This window comes from Tupaia chinensis, unplaced genomic scaffold, assembly GCF_000334495.1.
Source record: "Tupaia chinensis unplaced genomic scaffold, TupChi_1.0 Scaffold000453_1, whole genome shotgun sequence".
NCBI classification, from domain to species: Eukaryota; Metazoa; Chordata; class Mammalia; order Scandentia; family Tupaiidae; genus Tupaia; species Tupaia belangeri.
In genome coordinates this window covers 1,091,684-1,116,084 of record NW_006159960.1, presented here as the reverse complement: position 1 = coordinate 1,116,084, position 24,401 = coordinate 1,091,684, and the positions used below count along the sequence as shown (strand labels likewise).

Genomic DNA, 24,401 nt, shown 5'->3' with positions numbered 1-24,401 from the left:
ATTCCTGCCCGATGACTTCTATTTACCCTGTGAAATTGGAGGTATGATGTCACCCGTGAAGAATAAGGAAAGGGAGATTTTGTACAATGCAAGAAAGGAAGGGGAAGGGCATTCATTGATCAGAGGTTTAAAAGGGAGAGAAAAATCTGGGTACCTATCAGCTATTCAGATAGGCAAAGACGGGAAGACTCATGTATCTATACACATGTCTAAAAATGAGTGCGTGTGCACACATGGAAACGCAGTACTCCACCCTCATAACTACACTGTGTGACAGGCATCATGAACCTGCTTTTATGAACGTGGAAACTGTCATCGAGTAACTGAATGGAGGTCATATAGCACCCCTGATCTAAATCCTCCCAGTGCCGACGCAAGTTCCCACGTAGTCCCAGTTGTCCTGTCACTCACTGTAACCCACACTCCTTTGTTGAACGTGTTACAAGTGCAACTAACTACACAGCTTTCTGCGAGTGTTGGTTAAACGCGTTTGTCTCACTGGATGATGAGTTCCATACACCTATTTTATAGCAGATGTCAAGTAAGTAGATGAAAGAAATACAAAGCTAATTTTTCCCAAAAAAATTGTATCACTATTTTAGAGGATATTTGATAGTATCTATCATGATCTAAAATGTGCATATCTATCAATCAGCAATATTATTTACATGGACCTATGCCACATGTAAATAATGGAGTATGCATAGCTAGTTATATTGATGTATTTGAGGCTTTGTACTTGAGCTTCCTCTGTAAGAATAAAAGCTGAATACAATCCAATTGTTTATTAATAAAATGATAATTAAATAAATCATGATTTGCCCAAAAAATAATACCTATATTTACATATATAGCATACATTTATTATATGTGTGTGTGTGTGTGTGTGCACAGAAAGGTACAAAATAAAGTTAGGAAGTTAGTGGTTACCTCTAGAACATGGGGATGAGGGAGGATAGGGAAGGCCCCTTCTCACTTGAGAAAACTAAGGCAAGACAATGGAGCCTTTCATTGTGTGTGTGTGTGTGTCTCACCAGAGAGAGAGAAAGCACTGCCCAATGGGGCATGGTCGTGCCACAATACCGTTTCCTCCATCTCTCCATCTGTTAGGATGGTGGGCTCACACACTCACACATGCACCTGACATGTTGTTTAAGCCTCTGGGGCCAGAATGCAAACAGCAGGCAGCCATGTGAGATCCAGCTCTCAGTGTGTGCAGTTAACCACTGTACCATGGGTCCAACCCTTTTATTTTATGTTTAAAAAATAAAATAAATACAAAACTTAAGTCAAATGCACCAATTAAAATGCATCAACCCATAATAAGATTAATTCTATTTGTGATAGAACCAGGAGAGCTCTCACTGGTCAGGTTCCCTCAAGTTATGAAGCTATTCACTTTGTCATTCTGGGGCCAGCAGGCAGCGCCGCAGGAGGTGCAGCAGGAGCACAGTGCCCTGCAATGCTGGACCCAGAGCAGAAATTGGAAGGTTCGCGTCCCAGGGCTAGACACATATGTGTGAGTCCATGATCTAGATTAGCTGAGGCTGCGTGTGCATCGTGATATAAAGACTCTTTGGGGGGGCTACCTGTCTCTCTCTCTTCCTCTGTCTCACAGGAAAAATAAACTTTAAAAAAATCATACTGTAAAGATACGTAGAAATGTAAGCAAGTTAGGAAGACACTCTCATGTCAAAATGTGGGCAGATTTTCTGTCATGGCTCTTATGTCGACATTGTCCTCTATGGTCCGACAGTATGATTTTCAGTACAATCTCATGAGAGCTCCAAAAGGACCTTGGAAACTTGACCCAGAATGTCTGGTATCTTGATACTGGCAAAGACTGCAACATATCTACAATAAAGGACCGGATCATTAAAAATTTATACAAGAAAACCTACTGGAGAGGAAGAATGCTATCACTAATTCTCCAAGGAAGCACCACTTGAGTATTCTACCGAAGTACATTAAGTTGCTATATAAACATCTAAGTTTCTGGAATTAGCTGATATCCTTTATTCAAAAAATCTGTCTCCCTGTAAACTGTCCTTAATATGACAGACGCCTTCAAATTTAGCTGGAACCTCACGGGTATCCCAGAGGTGTAGTTATCAAGTCTATATCAGGAAGTTACTACTCATTACCACATGAATTCTGTTGTTCTGATTTACCTTGCTGATTGGTAAGCACCTGCCGTCTTTTTCTTTCTACTCTATAATTAATAGCTTTCATACCTAAAAGTTGAGGCAAAAACTTTTATATTAATTGTACTCTCTCACAAGAACCACGTTTACTTTCAGATGTCTCATCCTACAGATGATATATTTACATTTCTTTTAAAATTATGACTATGATTTTTTGTTGTCCTTTAATTTACACAAACTGGTTTTGTTGGTGGTTGGCTGTTTGAGCTAGTGATGGGAAGTCCCTACACCGGGAAATCAGATTAGAAATGATTCATTCTATGGGACTTTAAACGGAGTCAGCCAGATAGCATTCTATGATAATACAAATATTATCTTTCTTTCACGTATGTTTTTATAATTTAGAAAAGCACTTCCATAAACTATCTCCATCTTACAGAAGAGAAAGCTAAGACCCAGAGAAGTTAAGCGAAATGAGCATTTAAGGGGCTGAACCTGAATGACACTCCTGCTTAGAATCCCTTAGAACCAGAGAATCCATGAACTCTTAACTGGAAAGCTTGTGAATTATTTGTCAATGAAATAGAGATTGTGTATACATCAACATTTCTCTGGGGAGAAGAAAAAGGATTTTTATCTGATTTTCAACAGAGTTCTAGGATAGCAAAATCTTGAAGGGCCATGAAGGAAAAACACATGGATTTTCCCATCAGACAAATTAATTTCAAAAACACGCAGTTCTAGTATTTACTAGGACTGGATACTTATCTCCTCTAAGTGTCAAGGTCACCTCTTAGAATCTTTGTGAAGATGAAATACTGTTTACAAAACGTCTAATGTTGTACTTTAAAACCCCTTATGATACCTTGATGTGGCAGAGATTACTAGCTACACGCTAGTATTTTCAGACTCATGTACAAACTGACAATATCCAGCAATAGATGAAAACAGAATTGTGGGGGGCTGGGTCATGGTACAATGATAAAACAGGACACGGTGAAACTGACCCAGAGGAGAAGGTTCCAGGCTCACCTCTAGGACCTCCCTGAGAATCCCCGGGTGTGCACATGCCCGACTTGGGTCTGGTCGAGGCTGAGATGGACGGGATATCAAGACTGTGTTGGGGAGGCTGTCTCTCTTACTCGCAGAAGAAACACAAAAACAACAAATGAAGAAACTTTTTAAAGTTTATCTCTTCCATAAGTGAGAAAGATAGAGAAGGAAAAAGACAGACAAAGACTACCCCCGATAGAGTCTTGATGCCACAATTCACCCCAACCTTAAGCCAGCCCCAGATTGCGAGCAAGAGTATGCCTGGCATACTCAGGAAGGTCTCTGAGCTTGAATGGGGACCTTCCTGTGTGGGACTGCACACCACTGCATTTGACCTCTGGGCCACCACCTGGGCACCCAAACTTCAACTCTGACCTAAAACCTGCAGCAACCTGCCCATGACACCAACCCTATATCCACAATCAACAATGCAGGGAGACAGATTTCAAGACACGAGATTGCTATCCCCAGTTACAATCTAGGAAGCTACACAATAACTTCTGTAACAATCAACCCCAAAAGGCCAAGTCTTCATTAATAACTGACAGCTTCCCTAAGTTTCTCCCTGCTTCCAAATATGATCAACAAGAGAAAATACAAAAATGCACCTGTAACCAATCCCATAGGATGCTCTGCTTCTAAGAGCCCGCCTACAGCTTCTCCACGCCAACAGCCTCTGGTCAGGCCGTAACTGAAGGTTCTGTTTTCCCCTATGACGCTCTCTCTCCTCTGCCTGCCGATAAGTCTCTGACAAAAATCAAGTGACAGTGGCTGATCTCAGAATAAACAGCCATCGCTCTTCTCACTTAGTTGGTCTTGGTTCCACATGTTCTACTCGTTTTCCTTAGGAAGGGAGACTTAGCTGCGCACACAGCCAGCTGAGTGAAGACTGGCTATTCCAGGCTTTTTTGCAGCTAGACGTGCTCATGGGACTGCTTTCTGGCCAAGGGGAGGTGGTGCAAGCATGTGGCAGGAAGCACTTGGGAAAGTGCTGCAGACCCAGCCAGCGAGTACTCTTTGTTCCTCCAAACCTGGGGTGACTTGATGAGTGGAAATAGGCTGGGTCCCTGAGATCGTGGCCACCATATTGGCCCCAGACTTTTATGTGGCAGAGAAGTAATGACAAGTGACAGCAGCTGCAGCTACCATTTATATAGCCCTGCACTGTGAGGCCCTGTTCAATGCTCTACCTAATTTAATCACCAGGGCTATGAAGCGGGTCCTAGTCAAGCTACTATTAGTCGGGGGCTTCTTGCCAACACTCACAGCTCTACTTAAACCCAATTTATATGTCCTTAGAAGGAAGGTTAAACAACTCTGATGTGGTCAAGTCAGAGGCTGATAACCAAGGTCTGACTGAAGTGCCCACTTTGTTCTTTGATAGATTCCCCCAGAAATAGGTCAGACCAGAAACTCTTGGCCTTCCTTTCCCAGGTGCTCAGAGACACAGGATCACCGATGGTCTGTTCAGAAAAATCAAAGCTACAAAATGGAAACAAACTTTAGCTCACAGAAGATAAGTCACGTGGTCTGTTTCCTAGTTAGTTTGGGACTGTCCAGATATTTAAGTGCAGGCTTTTATGTGACAAAGAAGTAATGAGCTTCACCAGGCACAGCAGCTGCAGAGTCTTACCATCCTGCCTCCTACCATTTTCTACGCACTACCACATGGGATGCACTCTGCATGAGTCTTCAGTTTGGGTTACCTACTATGTCTATGTGTTTACCAGACAACACGATCAGAAAAAGATAAAACTTAAAGACAACTAAAAAAGGAAACTTACCTTTATCATTCTGGATAGATCACCAGCATCTGCTAATTCCAAAACTATATTTAGTTCATTGTCTTCAATAAATGATGCATAATATTTAATTACATTTGGATGGTTGAGTTGCTGAGGAAAAAAAAAAAAAAACAACAAAAGTTTTCCTATTGTAAATTCTCAGGAGCCCCTTACAGTTCAGTCACCTACAAGTAAATTCAGATACTGTATTTCATTTATAAAGTATAGAAATTGTAATGTGACCATATATTTTTCTACCACGTAATGAATTTTGAAACAAATCCTATAATTATTGAAAGCAAAAGTGGTATCAATTTTGTTTTAATATTCCTTATCAGAAATAATAAATTATGCACTTAAAACTTTCCAAAGTACTACTATACTGAATATATCCAATAAGTATATAAATAAATACAACAAGGAATAATGGAATTAAATCAGTAATTGCTGAAAACTATCATTTAATGGGACGAACAGGTGTCCTAGTAACTAAGGTGCTGAACTCTCAAACTGCTGTTTGAGCGTGTGTGTGTCTATGCCCAAAATCCCAAGAGGAGACAAAGGACTGGAGCATGGCTGTGCCCCGGGGGCATGGTGGTTTTTCACTTTCCCTTTCTCTGTGTCTCTCTGTCTCTCTCCAGCAAGCACACATGCCATACAGCAAAAATGCAAAATAAAAAAACAAACAAAAAGACCGATGCTTTAAAATGAGAACTTTCATGTAAGAACACTCAATGAAAACAAACTATGTCTTTTTACTACTACTTTGAAGTGAGGATTGGTCCTAGATAACTCTAGCCAGTAAAAAAACCCACCATTGCCACTAGTATCTACTGTATTATATCTAAGTATTGCTTTTATATCAAGTAATATAAAACAGATTATAACAGACCCTACCTAAAAAAGTTTCATTTTGTAAAAATACATGCATCAGAGGGCTGGTAGGTGGCATGGCAGTTAAGGGACTGGACTCTCACATGACCAATCATGGTTTGCTTCCTGGACTGGGTGGCTTGCTTATTCACTTTCCTTTTCTCTTTCTCTCTGGTGAGTACATGCGTTCTATAGCAAATGAATAATAATAATGATAAATAAAAGTAAATAATTTATGAATGTGTGTGTGTGTGTATACATATGTCTATCCACATAATCTTTTTCAATCTTTTTTTTAAGAGGTTTTTGCTATAGGGCACGTGTGCACGCCAGAAAGACAGAGAGAGACAGAGAGACAGAAAGCGAGAAATCACGCGTCAGGGGGGATGGCCATGCTGCAGTCCCTTCTCTCGGGATCTTGGGCACGCACGCACACGCACCCCGTGGGAGTTTAAGCCACCGAGTCTGGGACTCGAACCACGGTCAACTACATGGGACTTCAGTGACATAGCCATTAGGCTAACTGCTGGTCCCATCTTTTTCAATCTTTAAATAAGTTAACAAAGACAAAGTTTTCCCGAGAAAATTATTCAAGAATTAGGAGTGCTTTTCTTCTACTCTTTCTACTTACAGTTTTCCTCCCATAATTTCTATGATGATGTTATTTCCATAATAAAAATCTGCATATATTTAAACCGCCTATTTCCCACTTAATCTAGCTAACAGAACAAAGAATATAACACGAGCCAGCATTTCTCACACGAAAAGCTCACTAGGAAAGAAACAGTGCAGAAAAAAACAAAACCTTACCATATCTGCTTACATGGATAAAAACTAAAAGGCTGACTCCTGACATACTCTTTTTATTTTTTTTAAGAGAGAGATTTTTTTTTTTTTTTTTGCTATAATGCATCTGGACTCACCAGAGTGCTCGAGAGCATATGCACTCACCAGAGAGACAGAGACAGAAAGCAAGAAATAACCCCCCGAGGGGGATGGCCACGCTGCCATCCCTTCCCCTCCATTCTCTTCTTGGAATTTTAGACATGCATGCACACAAACCCAGCGAGAGTTTTAAGCAGTCAGGTTTGGGACTCGAACCACATGGGAGTCCAGTGATACAACCATTACACCATCTGCTGGTCCCCTCCTCACCTACCCTTTCTAAACCTGGAGAAAAGATTGTCCACATTCTCAATTTAACATGTCTTGAGATAATACAATATACTTTAACTATTTAGCTTTTAGAATATGTCTACTTGCGACAGTCAAGAAAAAATTTCTTCACTGTTTTAAGCTCATTTTATTTCTTCTAGTTGAAATGCGGGTGGGGGGATGAAGCCAATCCTACCAACAAATTCTGATTAAATTACCCTGCAATAAATCCAAAAGGCAACCAAGTTTTTAACATACTGAGATTCTAACTTACATAGTATTACTTGAAATCAGTGTGGTAGAAGTTAAATCTTAAAATATTTTTACTTAAAAATACATTTTAATAAATGACTTTAATCAACATGCTTGATTATGTTCAAAATAGTCAATATTTCATTATTTACCTTAAGGAGATCTATTTCTTTGATGCAATCAGCACGTGCTTTGGCATCCATTAAGTCAAATATCTAAAAAAAGAAACAAGAATTATTTAATAAAATGACCTACAGTTTGAGCTACCATGTAAATGCATTATACTACTCTACTCACAATTATATTTACACTGAGAAATTTTATATCAGCAGGTATTTTAATCCCATGTTACCACTAAAGCTTATTTTTCTCCCTCCAAAGGCAGCCAGTATTAAAAATGGAAAAAGAGAACAGCTGACATTCAGATCTTAAGTTTGAATGAATGGAATGAAAGTGATGATCATTAACAACATAAAATAATATATATTGAACAATGAATATATGCTAAATGCATTGCATGAACTTCCCTGTCTAATTCTCATTTAATCTTTACAATAATAACAACACTGGTATTTCCATTTTATAATGAAGAATGGAAGTATAGAAGCTTAAAAAACTGAAAAAAGGCCACAGCGTTCAACAGAGCAACCAGAATTCATTCTCAGAGTTATCCAACTAGAACTCAAGCTCCGAATCATTACTTTGTTCGATCAAATTCTGTCTGAAAGGTCTACTGCAAGCATTCTTGACAGGGCTGATGTCACTCCAAAGGAATGAAAATGTATTCTTTGAGGAGCGGGGTAAAACAAGTTTACTCTTTTTAAGTATAAAGCACATATACCACATAGTACATAAACAGATATACTGCATCTGTGGGATGAACATTTTATGGTGGGGAAATAATCAGGAAAAAAAAATTCCCCACAGGGGATGATAACGAAAGCTGAGAAATACTGGTCTAATGTGAAAACATAAAAGTAAATAATACAATCAGAAGGCTATTTCATGTATCACTGAAAACAAGAAATCTTTCAAGGATTTAAGTGTATGGAAAAACGAGCAATAAACAAATGAGTAACATCTTAGTGCAGCAAATATCAGAGAAGGTCAATACTATCAGCTGATTAAAACCCTAGAAATGTCAAAATATTTTTTTGAATTTACTATATTTAGTAATCAACTTGATCAAGTCTTCCTGATGCAGACAGTCAACAGGTTCCAGAAAAAAGTGTGTCATGTGAAATAAGGGGTAGAACTAGAGTCATTTTAATGAAGGAAGAATTTATCGAACACCAACAAAAAGTGCTGGCCTTTACCTACACCAGACTTCAAAACATGCATGGAAAAATTGAATTAAAAATGAAATCGTTGTGGTGCAAAATACTGGAAACCAATGCGTAGCTTTTTCATAGTATGCACTTTCCACGTCTTGCTTCAATCTTCACCTCAATCTTACAAGACCCGCGGTGCTGGCTCCAATTTAGAGATGAAGACTGGGGACAACAGAGCAGAAATAAAATGCCTCTGGTCATAAAACCAGGAAGTGACAGAAGCAGGACTTCAAGTTAAGCTGTTCTAACGCTGCAGGCTGTGTTTTCTCCACCAGTCTGGGCAGCTGTGAAATCCAACAGGTACACAACCAACTAATGAGTGTTGAAGCCTTGTATGTTTGAAAGGTGGTGTCACCAATCTAAGGACAGAGCTCCTAAGGGAGGGGGCAATGTTAGTGCTGAACCTAGAAAGAATTAAAGGATACTGCCAGTCAGAAATAACTGATACCTATGGGGCCGGCAAGTGGTAAAAGGCGCTGGACTCCCACATGGCCAAGTCTCGGACCTGGTGGCTTGCTTTCTCACTTCCTCTCTCTCTCTCTGTGTCTCTCTAATCAAACTGGAAAATAATAATGATAATAATAATAAATAAAGTTAAATAAAATAATTCTTTTTTTAAAAAAAAGAAAGAACTGATACCTAGTGCCAAAGTAAATATACAATAAGTGTAAAATAGTTTATAAAAAGAAAAAAAAAGAAAGATCTGATACCTAGTGCCTAAGTAAAAATACAATAAGTGTAAAATAGTTTATAAAAAGAAACTTGTGCTGAATATCTTTTTTTATTTAATTTATTAAAAAGTGCTCACTAGAGAGCGGGGGAGGATGGTCACATCACAATCTCTTTTCCTCCATCCTTCCCCTTTCAGGATTTTTAGCACACACGCACACGCACCCAGTATATTTTTCAAGCTGCTATGTCCAGCACTTGAACTGCAGTTGGGTAGCCATGTGGGATCCAGCCACCTTAACCAGCATGCCACCAGCTGGCCTGCTGAGTATCATTCTTAATACCCAAAGATGCATATGGCTGTAATTTTCTTTAATTAAAAAATATTTGAAAGTAGCTGATGGCATAATGGTTACTTCACTGGACTCCCATGTAATTGACCGTGGTTCAAGTCCTGGACTTGGAAGCTTAAAACTAACACTGGGCACATGTGCATGTGTGCCCAAAATCCCTAGAGGAGAATGGAGGAAAGGGAATTTTGGCAAGGCCATCCCCAGTGGGGGGAGCGGGGGAGAGATTTCTTCCTTTCTGTCTCTCTGGCCAGCTCACATACCCTATAGTAAAAAATCTCTCTTAAAAAACAATTAACATGAAGATATTGAATAAAAATTTAAAATATAAACTACCACTACTAAAGCACAGACAGTATAACACTACTTCTTGGGTTGCCATTAAAGTCATGATGCGTTTTCACATAGAAAAACATTAAAATAAAAGTCATGACTTTTCCAACAGCCCAGTATTACAGAAAGGGAAAAATCTTACATATAAAAGGTCTCTTCTAGAGCATCACTATTACTCTACAAATAGACGATTACTATGAGTAACCTGACTCTGGGTCCAAGTAAACTTAAATTATTCCTGCCCATGCTTTCTAGCATTTACAGGATCACTCTGAACGCCATCTTATTACTGGACTTTATCACAGATAGAAATTAGAAAACAAGCTTGCAAACCTTAAACTGGCACATTGCTAGGTGCACAGAAAATGAGCAGCCAGCGCAGGAAGTGCTGCTTGTACAAAGTGAGGGGAGAACCTCAGCGGGGCGGAGAATGGCTTGCAGGGCTCTTCACTCTTGATGTACACAAACAGAAAAGTGTAATGCCCTCCAGAAAGATTTTTACTTAAAAAAGTAAAATTAAATGTTCCTTACTCAAAGGGGTAAGTAAGCATTTAGCAATGCCACACAGAAAAGCCATTCACTCCCTTAAACTTGGAAAAAAAAAAAAACCAGTACTATAAACAGTAATAACAAACCCTACCATAAACAGAAAAGTTTGAGCTTGATGTTAGTTACAGTTATAAAGTACACTGGTGACTTGCACTTAACCATCAGAATGGCAATAGAAATGACTGGTTCTTGCCAAATCATGAAAGCTAATGCCATTCTCAGGAACTTCTGCTGATTATAAGAAACTTGAGATAGCCCAAAGACATGCTAGAGAGTACAACATTTGGGCTAGCAGGTAGCATGGTGGTTAAGGTGCTCGAACCATATGGCTGACTCCACAGTTCGAGTCCTAGATCCAGCATCTGTATGCGTATGTGCCCAAAATCCCAAGAGGGGAATGGAGGAAAAGGGACTGTGATGTGGCAATCCCCTGGTGGGAAAAAAAAAAAAGAAAAAATAATGAATGAACATTTTTTTAAGGAGACAGATAAAGGATAACGTTGGTACTAGTGATTAAAAAGAAGAAAATCTCCCCTCTGGAAAAAGAAATGTAAAACACCGTAAAGTTATACGCGGTTCAATGTAATATAAACAAGATTATGATAATAAATAAATTTTTTAAAAAATCTCAAACTTGGAGACACATGGATTCTAAACTCCAGTAATCAATGTCTCTGTGGTGGAAAAAAATATTATTAAAAAGAATAAAAAGAGTGGAAAGAGGAGAGTAAGATGTATCTGAGAGTTTTTTAGAAAGCCTAATTAAATGCAAAATACCAAGATAGAAACATGCTACATAGAAATCACAAATCTTTCGTTGAACTTACAATGAAACTAATTTAGAATTACAAATTAATTAGCTTTTATTTTTAATGGAATCTTTTAAGTAATATCCAAAATCATTAATCAAGCACTAGGAAAAATAAGCATTGTTGATATATTTAAGGCAAAACGAAATTTTGAACCAAACACATTTACAAATACATTTAACTGGAAATTTAGAAGTATCTTATCTTTCTTTTTCTCTTAGCCAACAAGTCAAGACAAATACACATATTAAATTTTTAGATAAAGTCATTCCCAGACACAGAGTCAAAGCTGTCTTAGGATTATATGAGTTAGAAAAGGCAATATATTTGGGGGGAAAAAAATCTAGATTTTTATAAAAACTAGTTTATACAAAATATGAGAATCTTCAGGAGACATCATTTATAGCTCCACTTAAATTTCTGTGGGATTTTAAACTTATTTAAGTGTTTGGTAAAAACAAGTTATTTGCTGTGGGTAGACAAGCACAGGCTGATAAATTTTGGGTAGTCCATGAATCATTTTAAAAGTTTTCTTCTGTCATCTTCTAATTTTGTCACAATTACTCACAACTAATAAAACTAAAAGGTTAAGAATAGATATCTTTAAAAGGAAAAGAGTTCGTTAGAGAAATATCCTTAAAAAGGCATATGCCAAATTGTTAGAAAATACTTAAAAATGTAGCAAAGAAAATGCTTAAAAATATTTGCAAAGAGAGTTTGACAAACCTGGTATAACTCATTTTAAATAAACCTTACAAAAATGGAAATCCTAACCAAATACCTCTTCAGCTTCACCAGTTTATTATAAAGCCTAAATAAATGAGCAACTGGTCCCTAAACTGAGCAGCTCAGCAACCCATGTGACAGGTCTTCCACCTTATCCTTATCTCTTCCCAAAATCTGCCTCTGTTATGCCCCCTGTTCTTGCCTCTTAACTCTGGTGCTAAAATGATGCTTTCACACCTCTATTCAAACTACCCAATGGCTGCAGAGACTCTCCGCAACTTCTGTTGGGAAGGAGAGAAGGAAGGGGAAGGTTTTAACTTCTTCCTCCTCAGTATTTTTGCTATTGGCCTACAAATTTCTCGCTCCCTTCCTAGCTAATTGGCAAAGACTCTCCTTTCCAGAGTCTAGCTTTTCCATGTGAAGAAACAGAAGATGAGTGAGGGTGTTAGAAAATCTACAGCAGATGGGCTACGGCCACTCTATATAGAAATCTCAGTCACTGAACAAAATAACCTCCAAATGATTACTCTCTACCACCAGCCTTCCCTTGTCTAAAGCCAAGACTCTGTAAAAGGTGAAGAGATTGGAGGAGGGGATTAAAACTTAAGCAAAGTGGATCCAAAACTAGTTCTACACTGGGACCAGGAAGTTTGCTCTGCCAACATTGAGTCCTGTCATCGAGTTTCCTCAAACTTTCTCCTCTCATCCTAAAGCAGCAACACGTCTGAACTCGAAACTAAAAGACAGGACTCAACTTCTTCTTCATGGAGTCTTTAAGTCTCTGGAAATGATGGTATGGAACTAGTTACCTGTTTGTGTCACTAATGATTCCATAACTATTGTCTCCAAGGGCATGTGTGTAACTCAACACCTCAGTGTGTTTAGCGGCCTAACTTCTAGTCCTTCAGTACGCTGTTTAATAGGTTTCCTCAAAGTAAGAATTCAGAAAAACTACTGTGGAATTCATCTTTGGTTCAGATTCTGTGAGAACTGGAAGCTCAGTAAAGCATAATCAGGGCTGAAGTTACACATATAAGCCACCATGAGAAGCCACAAGTGAGTAGGTTCACAACAAGACTACCACTGCTATGAGAATCTAATGTCACCACTGCTCTGGCAGGAGGTGGAACTTGGGGAGTAACAAGAGTAGTGGGGTGCAGCTGTAAATACTGATGAAGTTTCACTCACTAGACCATCACTCAACTCCTGCTATGTAGCCCCGCTGGGGACCACTGGTCTAAGAATATGGAATAATACCTTGGTGGTCATGATAGGGTCAAAAAGCAAGTTTACCTAGAAATGGGGAATTGGAGAGAAATGGGAATTGATGTCAGAGACAGAATTGTGAGCATCAGAGATGGAACAGGTGAAGCATGAGAGAAGCCATTGTGGTGGTCTGAGATAGCTAGCAGAATGCTGTGGGTCAGGCTTGTCGAGAACCCAGAAGGTCTGATCTAAACAGACTCTACACAGTGCCAGGGAATGGAGAGAGGAAAAGGAGAGTAAGGAATTGAAAGCATTTAAAAAAAAGAAAAAAGAAAAAAAAAGTAAGGAAAACTATTTACCTTGATGAATGGTGTCAAAGGGAGTAAGAGGGTGGGTGTGGAATATTGTCTAAAGTGACTGGAAAGCAGTCCTAGTAAAGATGATTTCAATGTACCCCAAGCCAAGAAAGGAGAAGTACCTTACGATGGGGAGGGCTGTGAAGAAAGAGGGACTGTCAGAGACAAGGCAAGGTTCATTTAAAGAACAAATGAAGGGAACCAGCAGTTAGCGTAATGGCTATGCCGCTGGACTCCCACGTAGACGACTGCGGTTCACGTCCCGGACCTGGTGGTTTAAAACTCACGCTGAGTACGTGTGAGTGCGTGCTCAAGATCCAGACAGGAGAATGGAGGAGAAGGGATTGTGGCGTGACCATCCCCACTGGGGGGTGATTTCTTGCTTTCTGTCTCTATGTCTCTCTCTGTCTGTCTGGCGAGTGCACGTGCCCACGTCCCCTATACGAAAACCCTTCAAAAAAAAAAAAAAAAAAAAAAAGAACAAATGAAGAATGATTTGTGGAAAAAAGGTCATATCTTCAAATCTGCCTGTCACATGAAAGCTATTATATTACTTTACTTGTACACTCTCCTGATTTTATGTTCACAAATTTTTTTTATCTATTTTGTAATTCTTATTTAATTAGTATTGTGTACTGAAAAGGATAGATCTGCTTCTTCACAGTGGCTATGCAATCTCTAGAAAATGTAGCAGACTTTATCACTCACCTGCTTATACTTCTTCAATGGCTACACAAGTACAATACCCTTACAGTCACATATAATGTAAACTACTTATAAACCCCTTCCATGGCTTACAAACAAAATCCTCAGGGACCAGCAGTTAGCATAATGGCTATGTCGCTGAACTCCCATGTAGTCAACTGCGGCTGGGGGCTTAAACTCATGCCAGGCACGTGTGTGTGCATGCCCAAGATCTCAAGAGGAGAATGGAGGAGAAGGGATTGCGGCGTGGCCATCCTCCCTGGGGGGTGATTTCTCGCTTTCTGTCTCTCTGTTTCTGTCTGTCTTTCTGACAAGTGCATGCACCCTGTAGCAAAAAAGAAAGAAAAAAAAAATCCTCAAAAATCTGCTTCCCATCTAGCTCTGTAACTCCATGCTACCTTTCTCCCTCCCTCCATTCACTGTGTCGTAATAACCTGCACTCAGTGTACTCTAAATCCTTCCCATTGCTTATACCCTTTATCTCCGACATCCTATCTGGAATCTGGAATCTTCTTGTTCCTACTGTTCAAATAACTGACTCGATTTAATCCTCCACCTCAGCTAATTCCACATCCCCGGCGAAATCTTTGCTAAACAAATCTACAAAGTTCTTCTCGGCTGGTGGCTTAAACTCATGCCAGGCACGTGTGTGTGCATGCCCAAGATCTCAAGAGGAGAATGGAGGAGAAGGGATTGCGGCGTGGCCATCCTCCCTGGGGGGTGATTTCTCGCTTTCTGTCTCTCTGTTTCTGTCTGTCTTTCTGACAAGTGCATGCACCCTGTAGCAAAAAAGAAAGAAAAAAAAAATCCTCAAAAATCTGCTTCCCATCTAGCTCTGTAACTCCATGCTACCTTTCTCCCTCCCTCCATTCACTGTGTCGTAATAACCTGCACTCAGTGTACTCTAAATCCTTCCCATTGCTTATACCCTTTATCTCCGACATCCTATCTGGAATCTGGAATCTTCTTGTTCCTACTGTTCAAATAACTGACTCGATTTAATCCTCCACCTCAGCTAATTCCACATCCCCGGCGAAATCTTTGCTAAACAAATCTACAAAGTTCTTCTCCATCTAGTTTGTCTCTTCTGCCACACCACAGTCACTTCTTTTTTAGCTACACTTCTGAGATCTGTTGTCGGACTTGCCCACATGGACGTTGAACTCAATGACCAAGGCCCTAGTGTTGAGTTCAGGGTCTGACATGTAATAGGAGGTCCTCAGTAAGTATAAGTGAATATCATAAACATTTTCAACAGCATAAATAAAAACTCACTTTAATGATATTCAGTCACTGGGCCTGACCACTAGAAAAGATTGTAATTCAAAAATGTTAACATTAAACTCATACAGTCAAAATATGCATTATCTCAGTAACAGCCCCATGGTACCTGAAGATGCTAAAAACAAACAAACAAACAAACAAACAAAAAATCTGAAGCATGAAAAAAGAATGAAGGACTAAATGATTTTCATGACGTCCACTGTATCGTTCCAACATTTCAACATTAGCCATCTATCTATGCCATTTCAGGCATTTATTATGATCTCAAAGTGTTAGCCAGTCATTAAGGCTAAATCTGTTTCTTATATGCTCAGATTTTTTCATGTGCCAAATAAAACTAACATCAATCTACTAAATTGTTCTCCAATTTTTATAATGCCATTTATTGATTATTCTTATGAATGTATACTAATTTTTGCTGATCCAAATAACAACTGGAAGTTTGAAAAGAAGTCTACAGAAATTAAGTGAAGACATTCATAAAAACCACAGGATGGATTTGAACACAGTGAGTACTGAAAAAGAAGATGATGAATAGCTATAGTGGATATGAACCCATTAAAATCACTCTATGCATTATGGAAGAAGCCATCATTGTCCACAATGAAGTTATTTTCTTGACGAATGCTTTAAGACAATAATCAAACATAAGTAAATAAAAGTAAAGCAGTAAACATCAAAAGATCTTTTTCCTTTCAGGAAGTTTCTTTGAGATAGTCTAGATCAAAAAGGTGAATTTAAGCAAAGCATATTATCACTTGGTTTGTAAATACACATAAAGTATACTTATTTGCTTTTCATTCTTTAAAAAAAAGAAAAAAAAAAACACCAGAAAAGCTCAGTGGCTGACAATGTGCTTTGTTCTGTAAAATAGTGTCATTTGAACATATAACTTAAGAGTAAGCAAAGAGGGAACCAGCAGTTAGCATAATGGCTATGTTGCTGGACTCCCACGTAGTCGACCACGGTTCGTGTCCCGGACCCGGTGGCTTAAAACTCACGCCAGGTGCGTGTGCGTGCGTGCCCAAGTCCCGAGAGGAGAATGGAGGAGAAGGGAATGCGGCATGACCATCCTCCCTGGGGGGTGATTTCTCGCTTTCTGTCTCTCTGTCTCTGTCTATCTGGCGAGTGCATGCGCCCTATAGCGGAAAAAAAGAAAAAAACCTCTCAAAAAAAAAAAAGAAAAAAAGAAGAGTAAGCAAAGAGATGGGGCCAGCAGGTGGCATAGTGGTTAAGGTGCTGGATTCCCAAATGACCAACCATGGTTCAAGGACTGGACCCGGTGGCTTGAAACATGCTGAGCACATGTATATGCATGTTCAAATCCAAAAAGGAGAATGGAGGAGAAGAGACTCAAGTGGCCAGCCCCCCTGGGGAGGGGGGTGATTTCTCACTTTCTGTCTCTCTCCAGTGAGTGCACCTACCCCTACGGAAAAAATCTCTCTAGAAAAAAAAAAAGTAAAGAGAAATTAAGCATTAATCATTAATTAATTAAGACTTAAAATACCTCATTTACCATTAAAAAAATTAAGGGCACCAACGGTGAAAGAACTGAGAAAAAGTGAGACTCAAAATTCCTAGTACTATAATCTATAATGCTGCATCACTGGGTTAATAAAATAAAAAATCAATTTCACTTATACAGCTCTAATCAATGTGATAACATAGAGACTGTGTGTACCAGACCAAAACAATTCTTTGACATTCTTCCAAGATAAAAGTTCTGTGACCCAGCTCGTATCTCCTGTGAACTTTCCCACCTCCTCCCACACCTGTTCTCCGGGCTGCTCCAATTACAGCGGCAGCCTCGTGATTCCGGAGGTGTCTGTGTTGTACCCGCACTGGAATCCCATGAGTCCCACTGGGTTTCCCTTCGTACCCCCCAAGCCCTGTGCACTGACCAGTGCACACATGGTGGTCGGTAAACACTAGTGGGATAAACCGAACGGTCAGCAGGCACAGACGACGAAGGCAAGGAGAGAGGCAGGCCAAGCTGGTGCACAGAATTTCTAAACATAATCTGTCTAGGCACCATTCCACTTTTTTTTTTTTTTGCAAATGAACCTGAATAGAATATGGGCAAATTTTCACTAAGACTGGTAAATGTTGCTATGCAACAGTGTTGAGACTCAGATAACAATACCCCAAGACCAGCGTTTTGACAGGCTTGCACTGGAGAAACAGCCTCACAACCAGTCTGTCTGACCTCTCCCCTGTCCCTGTCTGTCAATCATCTTTGATCTTCTCTTTATCCCAAAGTGCAGGAAAGGACTTTACTCTGATGCTCAAGAAAAGCCAGATTCCATATGGTGACCGTGGTTCAAAACCCCAGCCCAGCCAGCCTGAAACATACCAGGCACATGCAGGAGTGCACAGGGTCTGCTGAGGTGGAGGGCTGGAGGAAGGGGAACACGATGTCACCACATCCTGTGGAGGGTCTCTCTCTCTCACCTGTGCTCACCCATGCTCTGTCATAACTAAAGAATTTTATTAACTATCACATTTAAAAAAAAGAAGAAGAAGAAGGAGAAAACAATTACTTTGGTCCTCTCTCTGAGGTTTTATTTACTAATCTCGTAAAGATTGAACACCTGGTCAGGTTTCATCATAAGCTATTGTCCATCTTCAAGGCCCACTCGCCTCTCAAGGAGAATTGTTTACTCATCATTGTCTGAACACTGGATCCATTCTTTCCCCCTAAAAAATTATTCACTCTAAAACTACTCGTACCCCACATGGCCTCTTTTCTCTGCCGAGTGCATTCAAGTCGCAGCCACGTGGTCCCTTCTCTGGGCTCATGCTTTGTACGGCTGTGTACAAATGAGCACACTAAAGCAGATGCGAATGCCTTCTCTCCTATTAGTCTACCTGCTAGCAGCAGAACCTTTGAAATGGGCCCGGAGATAGCCTCTGCCCTGACAGTAGGCTTTCAGATTCCTTTCTGGTTTTAAAAAAGTGGGACCAGCAGTTAGCGTAATGGCTATGTCGCTGGACTCCCATGTAGTCGACCACAGTTCGAGTCCCAGACCCAATGGCTTAAACTCACGCCAGGCACGTGTGCGTGCGTGCCCAAGATCCCGAGAGGAGAATGGAGGAGAAGGGATTGTGGCGTGGCCATCCGCCCTGGGGGGTGATTTCTCGCTTTCTGTCTCTCTGTCTCTCTCTGTCGTTCTGGCAAGCGCACGTGCCCTATAGGAATAATCTCTCAAAAAAAGAAAAACAAAAAAGATGAGTCAGTCAGGACACCCGCCTTTCCTGCGCTGACCTCCCTACAGGTCTGCCTGTTAGCTGTGAGAAGAGCTAGTGTCCCAAATTACATCCTATTTTTAAAGGCCCTGAATAAGCGAACTAGATAGTGTGGGAAAAGGTAAGGAAGATCCTTGAAAACTAAACTTAGAAATCTAGGTGGTAGTTCTAAAGTATCTCCTTAAAACATCTGTAAGCAGACAAATTAATTATAAAAGCAACATTTCAGCATATGAACTCAACCAATGTATTCAAGAAGGATTTTAGCAGAGCTGAGAACAGAATACAGCTCTTGAGACAAGTAATTTAATCTTAAAATAACAAGTTGAATGAGGAAATTCAATACTCTAGGAATTTTTTGCAAAAGTGAGTTAGGTTCCATCAGAGTGGAATATCATCTGGTTATTTATCTGGGTAACAATGTTTGTAAACATTTATATTGTAAGCTGCTGAGATGACTTTTTCTTTTCACTGCCAGAGAGTGTGTATGCTTTGCTTGCCAGAGACACAGAGAGAGAAAGAGAACACTTCACTGAGGCGTGGACACACCGGAATGCTTTTTCCATTTCCCTTCTGTCAGGACCCTGGGTACACACACAATCATACCTAGCTTGCTTTTCAAGCTGCCAGGGCCAGAATTTAAACTGCAGTTGGCCATTTGGGATCCAGTCTCCCTCACCACTGTTGCTACAGGGCTGGCCCTGTAGAGATGACTTTAAAAAGGGAGAACCATGGCATTCTTGGTCAGTACAAGTGGGATACACCAAGAGAATCAATAACAGGTCTGAAACGCAAACGTCTTTCTCCTCATGAAGATTTAAGACACTGCTCCCTAATTAAATAAGCTAAGAATATCTTTACAAGATCATTTCTCTCATCTATAAAGAGCTGCTATTTAAACAAGAAGATGTCATACTCTCGACACTTAACAAAGCAGAGAAGAATGACATCATCGAAAATGAGACATTGTAACTCTCCACAGCAATTTGCAGTTTATGGCAGTGTAAAACGGGGGCATTCCAAAGGGGCACCGAGCACCCAATGGAAATACACTGGTGCAAATGAATTCCATGGGAAGAAAAATATAGGCAAGTAGAGACAGTGTAGACCAAATCTAGAACTATGGGGCTTCGTTTCTTCCCTCCATCCCTTCCTCCTTTCCTTTCTTTCTTCCCTCTGTCCCTCCCCACATTCTATTTCTAATGCCAAGGTCCTGAGATTAAAAAAATAATAATCAGAAGCAGAATTGAGCCCTGCTCCTCTTCCATGCTTGGAATCAGTGAGAGGGTGGAAGAGGGACCTCTAAGTGGAGCTCTCCATCCATCCATCCTCCAGCCTTGATCACCTCCTGCAAATGGGCAGCTGGGTCCTCTCCAGTTCATTCTGTATGTTGAATTTGTAATTTTATTCTAAAAATGATCGGCATTGAAGATTATTATTACTACCCCATAGAGAATCTTCATGTGCTTACTGCTCAGAGTCCTCTGCCTGGTTCCAGGCTCTCCTCACTTACAGCCTGGCTGCAGCTCCCACCCACCACCTCCAATGGCCCAACCTGAGAGCACCGTTCAGTGAACTCCCGTGTAAGTCAGGAACCCGCGCCATGGGCTTTAAGCTGCAACTGGTCCAGAGAGAATCCTTTTCCCCTAAAGGGCAGGAGTAAAATCAACTAGCTTCTTTTCTATTTCCCTCAGTGCTCAGATACATAGTGGAAAATTAATGTATTTTAAGATTAATCAGAGGGTTCTTCTGTGAGAGAATAATCAATCCAAAAGTCTATCTGCTTAGTGAACACTAATATTTTCATTCTACACTGTATTTTTGTAAGCTCTAAGTAGCAGAGAGGAGATTTCAATTCTCCCACCCTACTGGTGAAAAAGCAAAACAGAGCAACTCTGGAAAACAACTTGCATTAACCTACAGAACACACGCGCATCCCCTGCACAGAGCATCGTCTGCAATAGCAGCAACTGTAAATGACCTAGACAGCAGGTCAGGACCACTGGACCACTGACGACCACAGAGCAGTGGGCAGGGTGGACTGCAGCCGCGTGAGCTAGCATCAGCTACATGCTCAAACACGATGCTATGTGAAAAAAGCAGATTGTCCGTAAAAAAAAAAAAAAATATATATATATATATATATAAATGATGAATAAACAGAAAACAGGATTTCTCTTATAATGTCCAAAAACTGTAAAAGTAAAAAACAGACTCTATTTTAGAAATGTGTACAGGGGGGGAACCAGCAGTTAGCGTAATGGCTATGTCGCTGGACTCCCACGTAGTCGACCGCGGTTCGTGTCTCAGACCCGGTGGCTTAAAACTCACGCCGGGCACGTGTGCATGCGTGCCCAAGATCCCGAGAGGAGAATGGAGGAGAAGGGATTGCGGCGTGACCATCCCCCCTGGGGGGTGATTTCTCGCTTTCTGTCTCTATGTCTCTCTCTGTCTGTCTGGCGAGCGCACGCGCCCTACAATGACAATCTCTCCAAAAAAAAAAGAAATGTGTACAGGGGTAGGAAAAACTATTTAAAAAGGCAAACAAATGATAAACACTAGGTTCAGGATATGGTTACATCTGAGGGGCATAGCAGACCCAAATTAAATATATAGTTAAAGTTCATTTTTTACTAGGTCATGGATAAGAAACTATTGCTAATTGATATCTAATACAAATGGCATATAAAATCTTTCCTATTTAATATTACATTTGTTAAATGTAAATGAAAATTGTTCATCTCTGTAAAAGCTGTTCTAAGTACACGTGACCACTTAAAGGAGCTTAAAAAAGGAGGAAATTTGTTTTCACAGGTATTGGCAGAGAAAAGATACCAGGGTTGCCTGGCAGCGCAGGAAGCTTACAGATGTGAACAATAACTACTTGATTGAAAAGGGGATAAAACTGGCAGACGCCATAGACACTCAGGCAGAAAAACAGTCCTGTCTCGGCCAGAGGGCCTCATTAGGGCAAGTGAGACTTTCAGGGCTGTGGCAAGTCCAGGGCACCAGAACCACAGGGCAGGGTGGGGCATGGGAAGAGGAGCTGGGCAAGAGAAGTGAGTTTGGGAATGCCAGAGAAGAGTCTGGATTCGAGAACAAAGCTGATTCCCGAACCATACAAATACGATGCAGAGATGTTAAGCCAGATGCCAACCCTCTAATTTTATCTATCTTTTTGGTGTTTTGTTTTTAATTCCCAAGTAAATAAAGTTCGTTTCCTTTTCCTTCCGTTTTCTGCCGGTGTAGTTAGGTTGCCGTTTTTTAAGTTCAGACAGTGCATTTCGTGACAGGTTTCCTGCGCGGTGTACAAAGCTGCAGGACTTCAGCTGAGGGTGCAGCTTCCAGGTAGATGTCCAGTTAGAAGAATAGTGTTAACCTGGAATGGCCTGTGGCGAAGTGGGTAAGGTACCAGAATTCCACAGGGCCACCTCCGAGGTTTGAATCCCAGACCCAGTGGCTTGAAAACCACACCAGGCACATGTGCACGCATGTCCCACAATCCCCAAAGTAAGGAGAAATAGAGAAGGGACTGCAACCTGCCCATTCCCCTGAGGGGTACTTTCTCATTTCTCTCTCTGTCTCTCTCTCTCTCTCTGACAAGTGCATGTACCATTTAGAAAAAAAAAAGAAAAAGGAATTATAGTATTAACACAAATCTCTCTTCAAATCTAGAATTATGAAGCTTTTTTAAGCTCTTTCAAGTCATTACTGAATACCAGCTTAAGTTTTTAAAGTCTAGAAGTAATGTTAAAACCAAATTAATTTCCACTCAGTACTACATTCAATTCAAGCTTTTAAGAAATACAATGTTCATCTTTCCCAGCATTCACAACCCAAATCATTCGGGACACATTGTTCTTTATTATTCACACAGTACAATTTTACATTGATTTATAGAATTAAAATCACCTTACCTGCACTTTTTTTAAAGCTACTGCCACTCCATTCAAGAGACAGGCTGCTCTATAAACTTCACTAAATTGTCCACGACCAATTTTCTTTTCTATCCGAAAGTTGGCCAATGTATTATAGCCCATATCCGGTCTTAAGGCTTTCTGTAATTAAAACATCAGAAAAGTTTTCAACCACACAATATACACACAATCATAGATCATTTTCACCAGAGGATGGTACCTATGGTATGCTTGCAAACATCCATTCATTCAACAAATACAAGGGCAATCTTGAAAAGTTCATGGATATGTACATTATGAAAAAAATATGCATTTTTGCACTAAAATAAACTCATACTTTAATTCAACTTTTCGACAAATTTTTTGAAGTTTCCTCATATTTTCAAACACCTACTCATACCAAGCACTGAGGATACAGTGGCAAACTAAAGAAAAGTCACTGCATTAAAAGAATTTCATTCTACTTTGGGAGGGATAACAAACGGTAAATATATAATATGAATACGATATGGGATATTGTAAAAGTTGAAGGACGAGAGAGATGACATAGGCATCAGAAGGATTTTGAAAGTTCAGATGGAATTGCTCTGGGACTTGTCTTTAGTTTACAAAATACGAACTTGTCCCATCCAATCTGGTAGTTCTGATAGGTCTTTTCAGAGACTCTCGGAGTTGAAATGGACCTTATATGTAGGCATTTAGTCTAACCTGTCACCAAAGCATGAAACACATCTCAACTCTGACAGTTACTTAACTTCTGCAAACAACATTCCCAGTGGCAGGAAGTTTACCACCCCATCATTACCTTTTTTAACAATATTTTTTTATTTTTAATTCATGAAATTAGCTTTTTTTTTGCTTTTTTTGGTAAGTTTTTATTGATGTCTTTCTTTCCTAAATAGGAAAGACACGAAGAGTAAGAGAGACAGTGAGCCAGCACCTTCAACAGTGTCTGGACGCGGAGATAGACGCCCCTCCTCCATTAGCCCAACCATGGGCACGCAGAAGGTCTCCGGGCATGGGGGAGGTCTCTGGGTACACAAGAGGTCTCCAGATATGAACCTAGAACTCTCCCACGGGGGCCGGCTTGGCAGGGCATCGTGTTTTACCACTGTGCGACTATCTGCCTTGTCGCTCTTTTTTGCTAACACTTCTAGTACTCTCTATCTGCCAGGCACAGTGCTAGATACTAAGGAAACAGAGATAAATCAGAAATGTGTTCCACTCTCAAACACCTTACCCAGAGACATAATTATTTCTCTCACTGTGCTATGAGAGAAATAATTATAGGGTTTTGTGGGGACACAGTAGTAGTCTCTATTTATAAGCAAAACTGAGCCTATCCATTTTACCTACTGCCCTAGTTCTTTTCTGTCTGTTCTTGGACTCATTTTCTTTGGTTACAGCAGTAAATATTAACTGAACAGCCATTACACCAGGCACTGTCTATTTTCTGGGGTTCTAAGACACCAAGACACCCAACATATATGCCATTCTCGCTTCTCATGGCACTCCTGTTAACATCTTGACCTACATCAAATACAACAAAATAGTCTATATTAGCTATCCTATCTCCTCTATCTTCTTTTTTCTGACTAAACATGCCTCGGCCTCAACGAGATCCCTGAATTATTGATGAGGACCGTCTTCCAAGCCGTT

The 24,401-nt window shown here is 40.2% G+C and overlaps 1 protein-coding gene across 2 annotated transcripts in view; it reads right to left on the bottom strand.

Moving 5' to 3' along the window:
* The window catches only part of NEK7 (NIMA related kinase 7), a 96,150-nt gene that overhangs the window by 53,586 nt on the left and 18,163 nt on the right, over nt 1–24,401 (bottom strand). The window contains exons 3-5 of one of the 2 annotated variants that reach the window (XM_006155437.3): nt 22,743–22,883; nt 7,414–7,476; nt 4,982–5,092 (exon numbers count right to left, since the gene is read on the bottom strand). In XM_006155437.3, coding sequence (XP_006155499.1) covers nt 4,982–5,092; nt 7,414–7,476; nt 22,743–22,883 — 315 coding nt within the window. The remainder of the gene's footprint in view (nt 1–4,981; nt 5,093–7,413; nt 7,477–22,742; nt 22,884–24,401) is intronic. The other variant, XM_014590485.2, reaches the window with a different exon arrangement.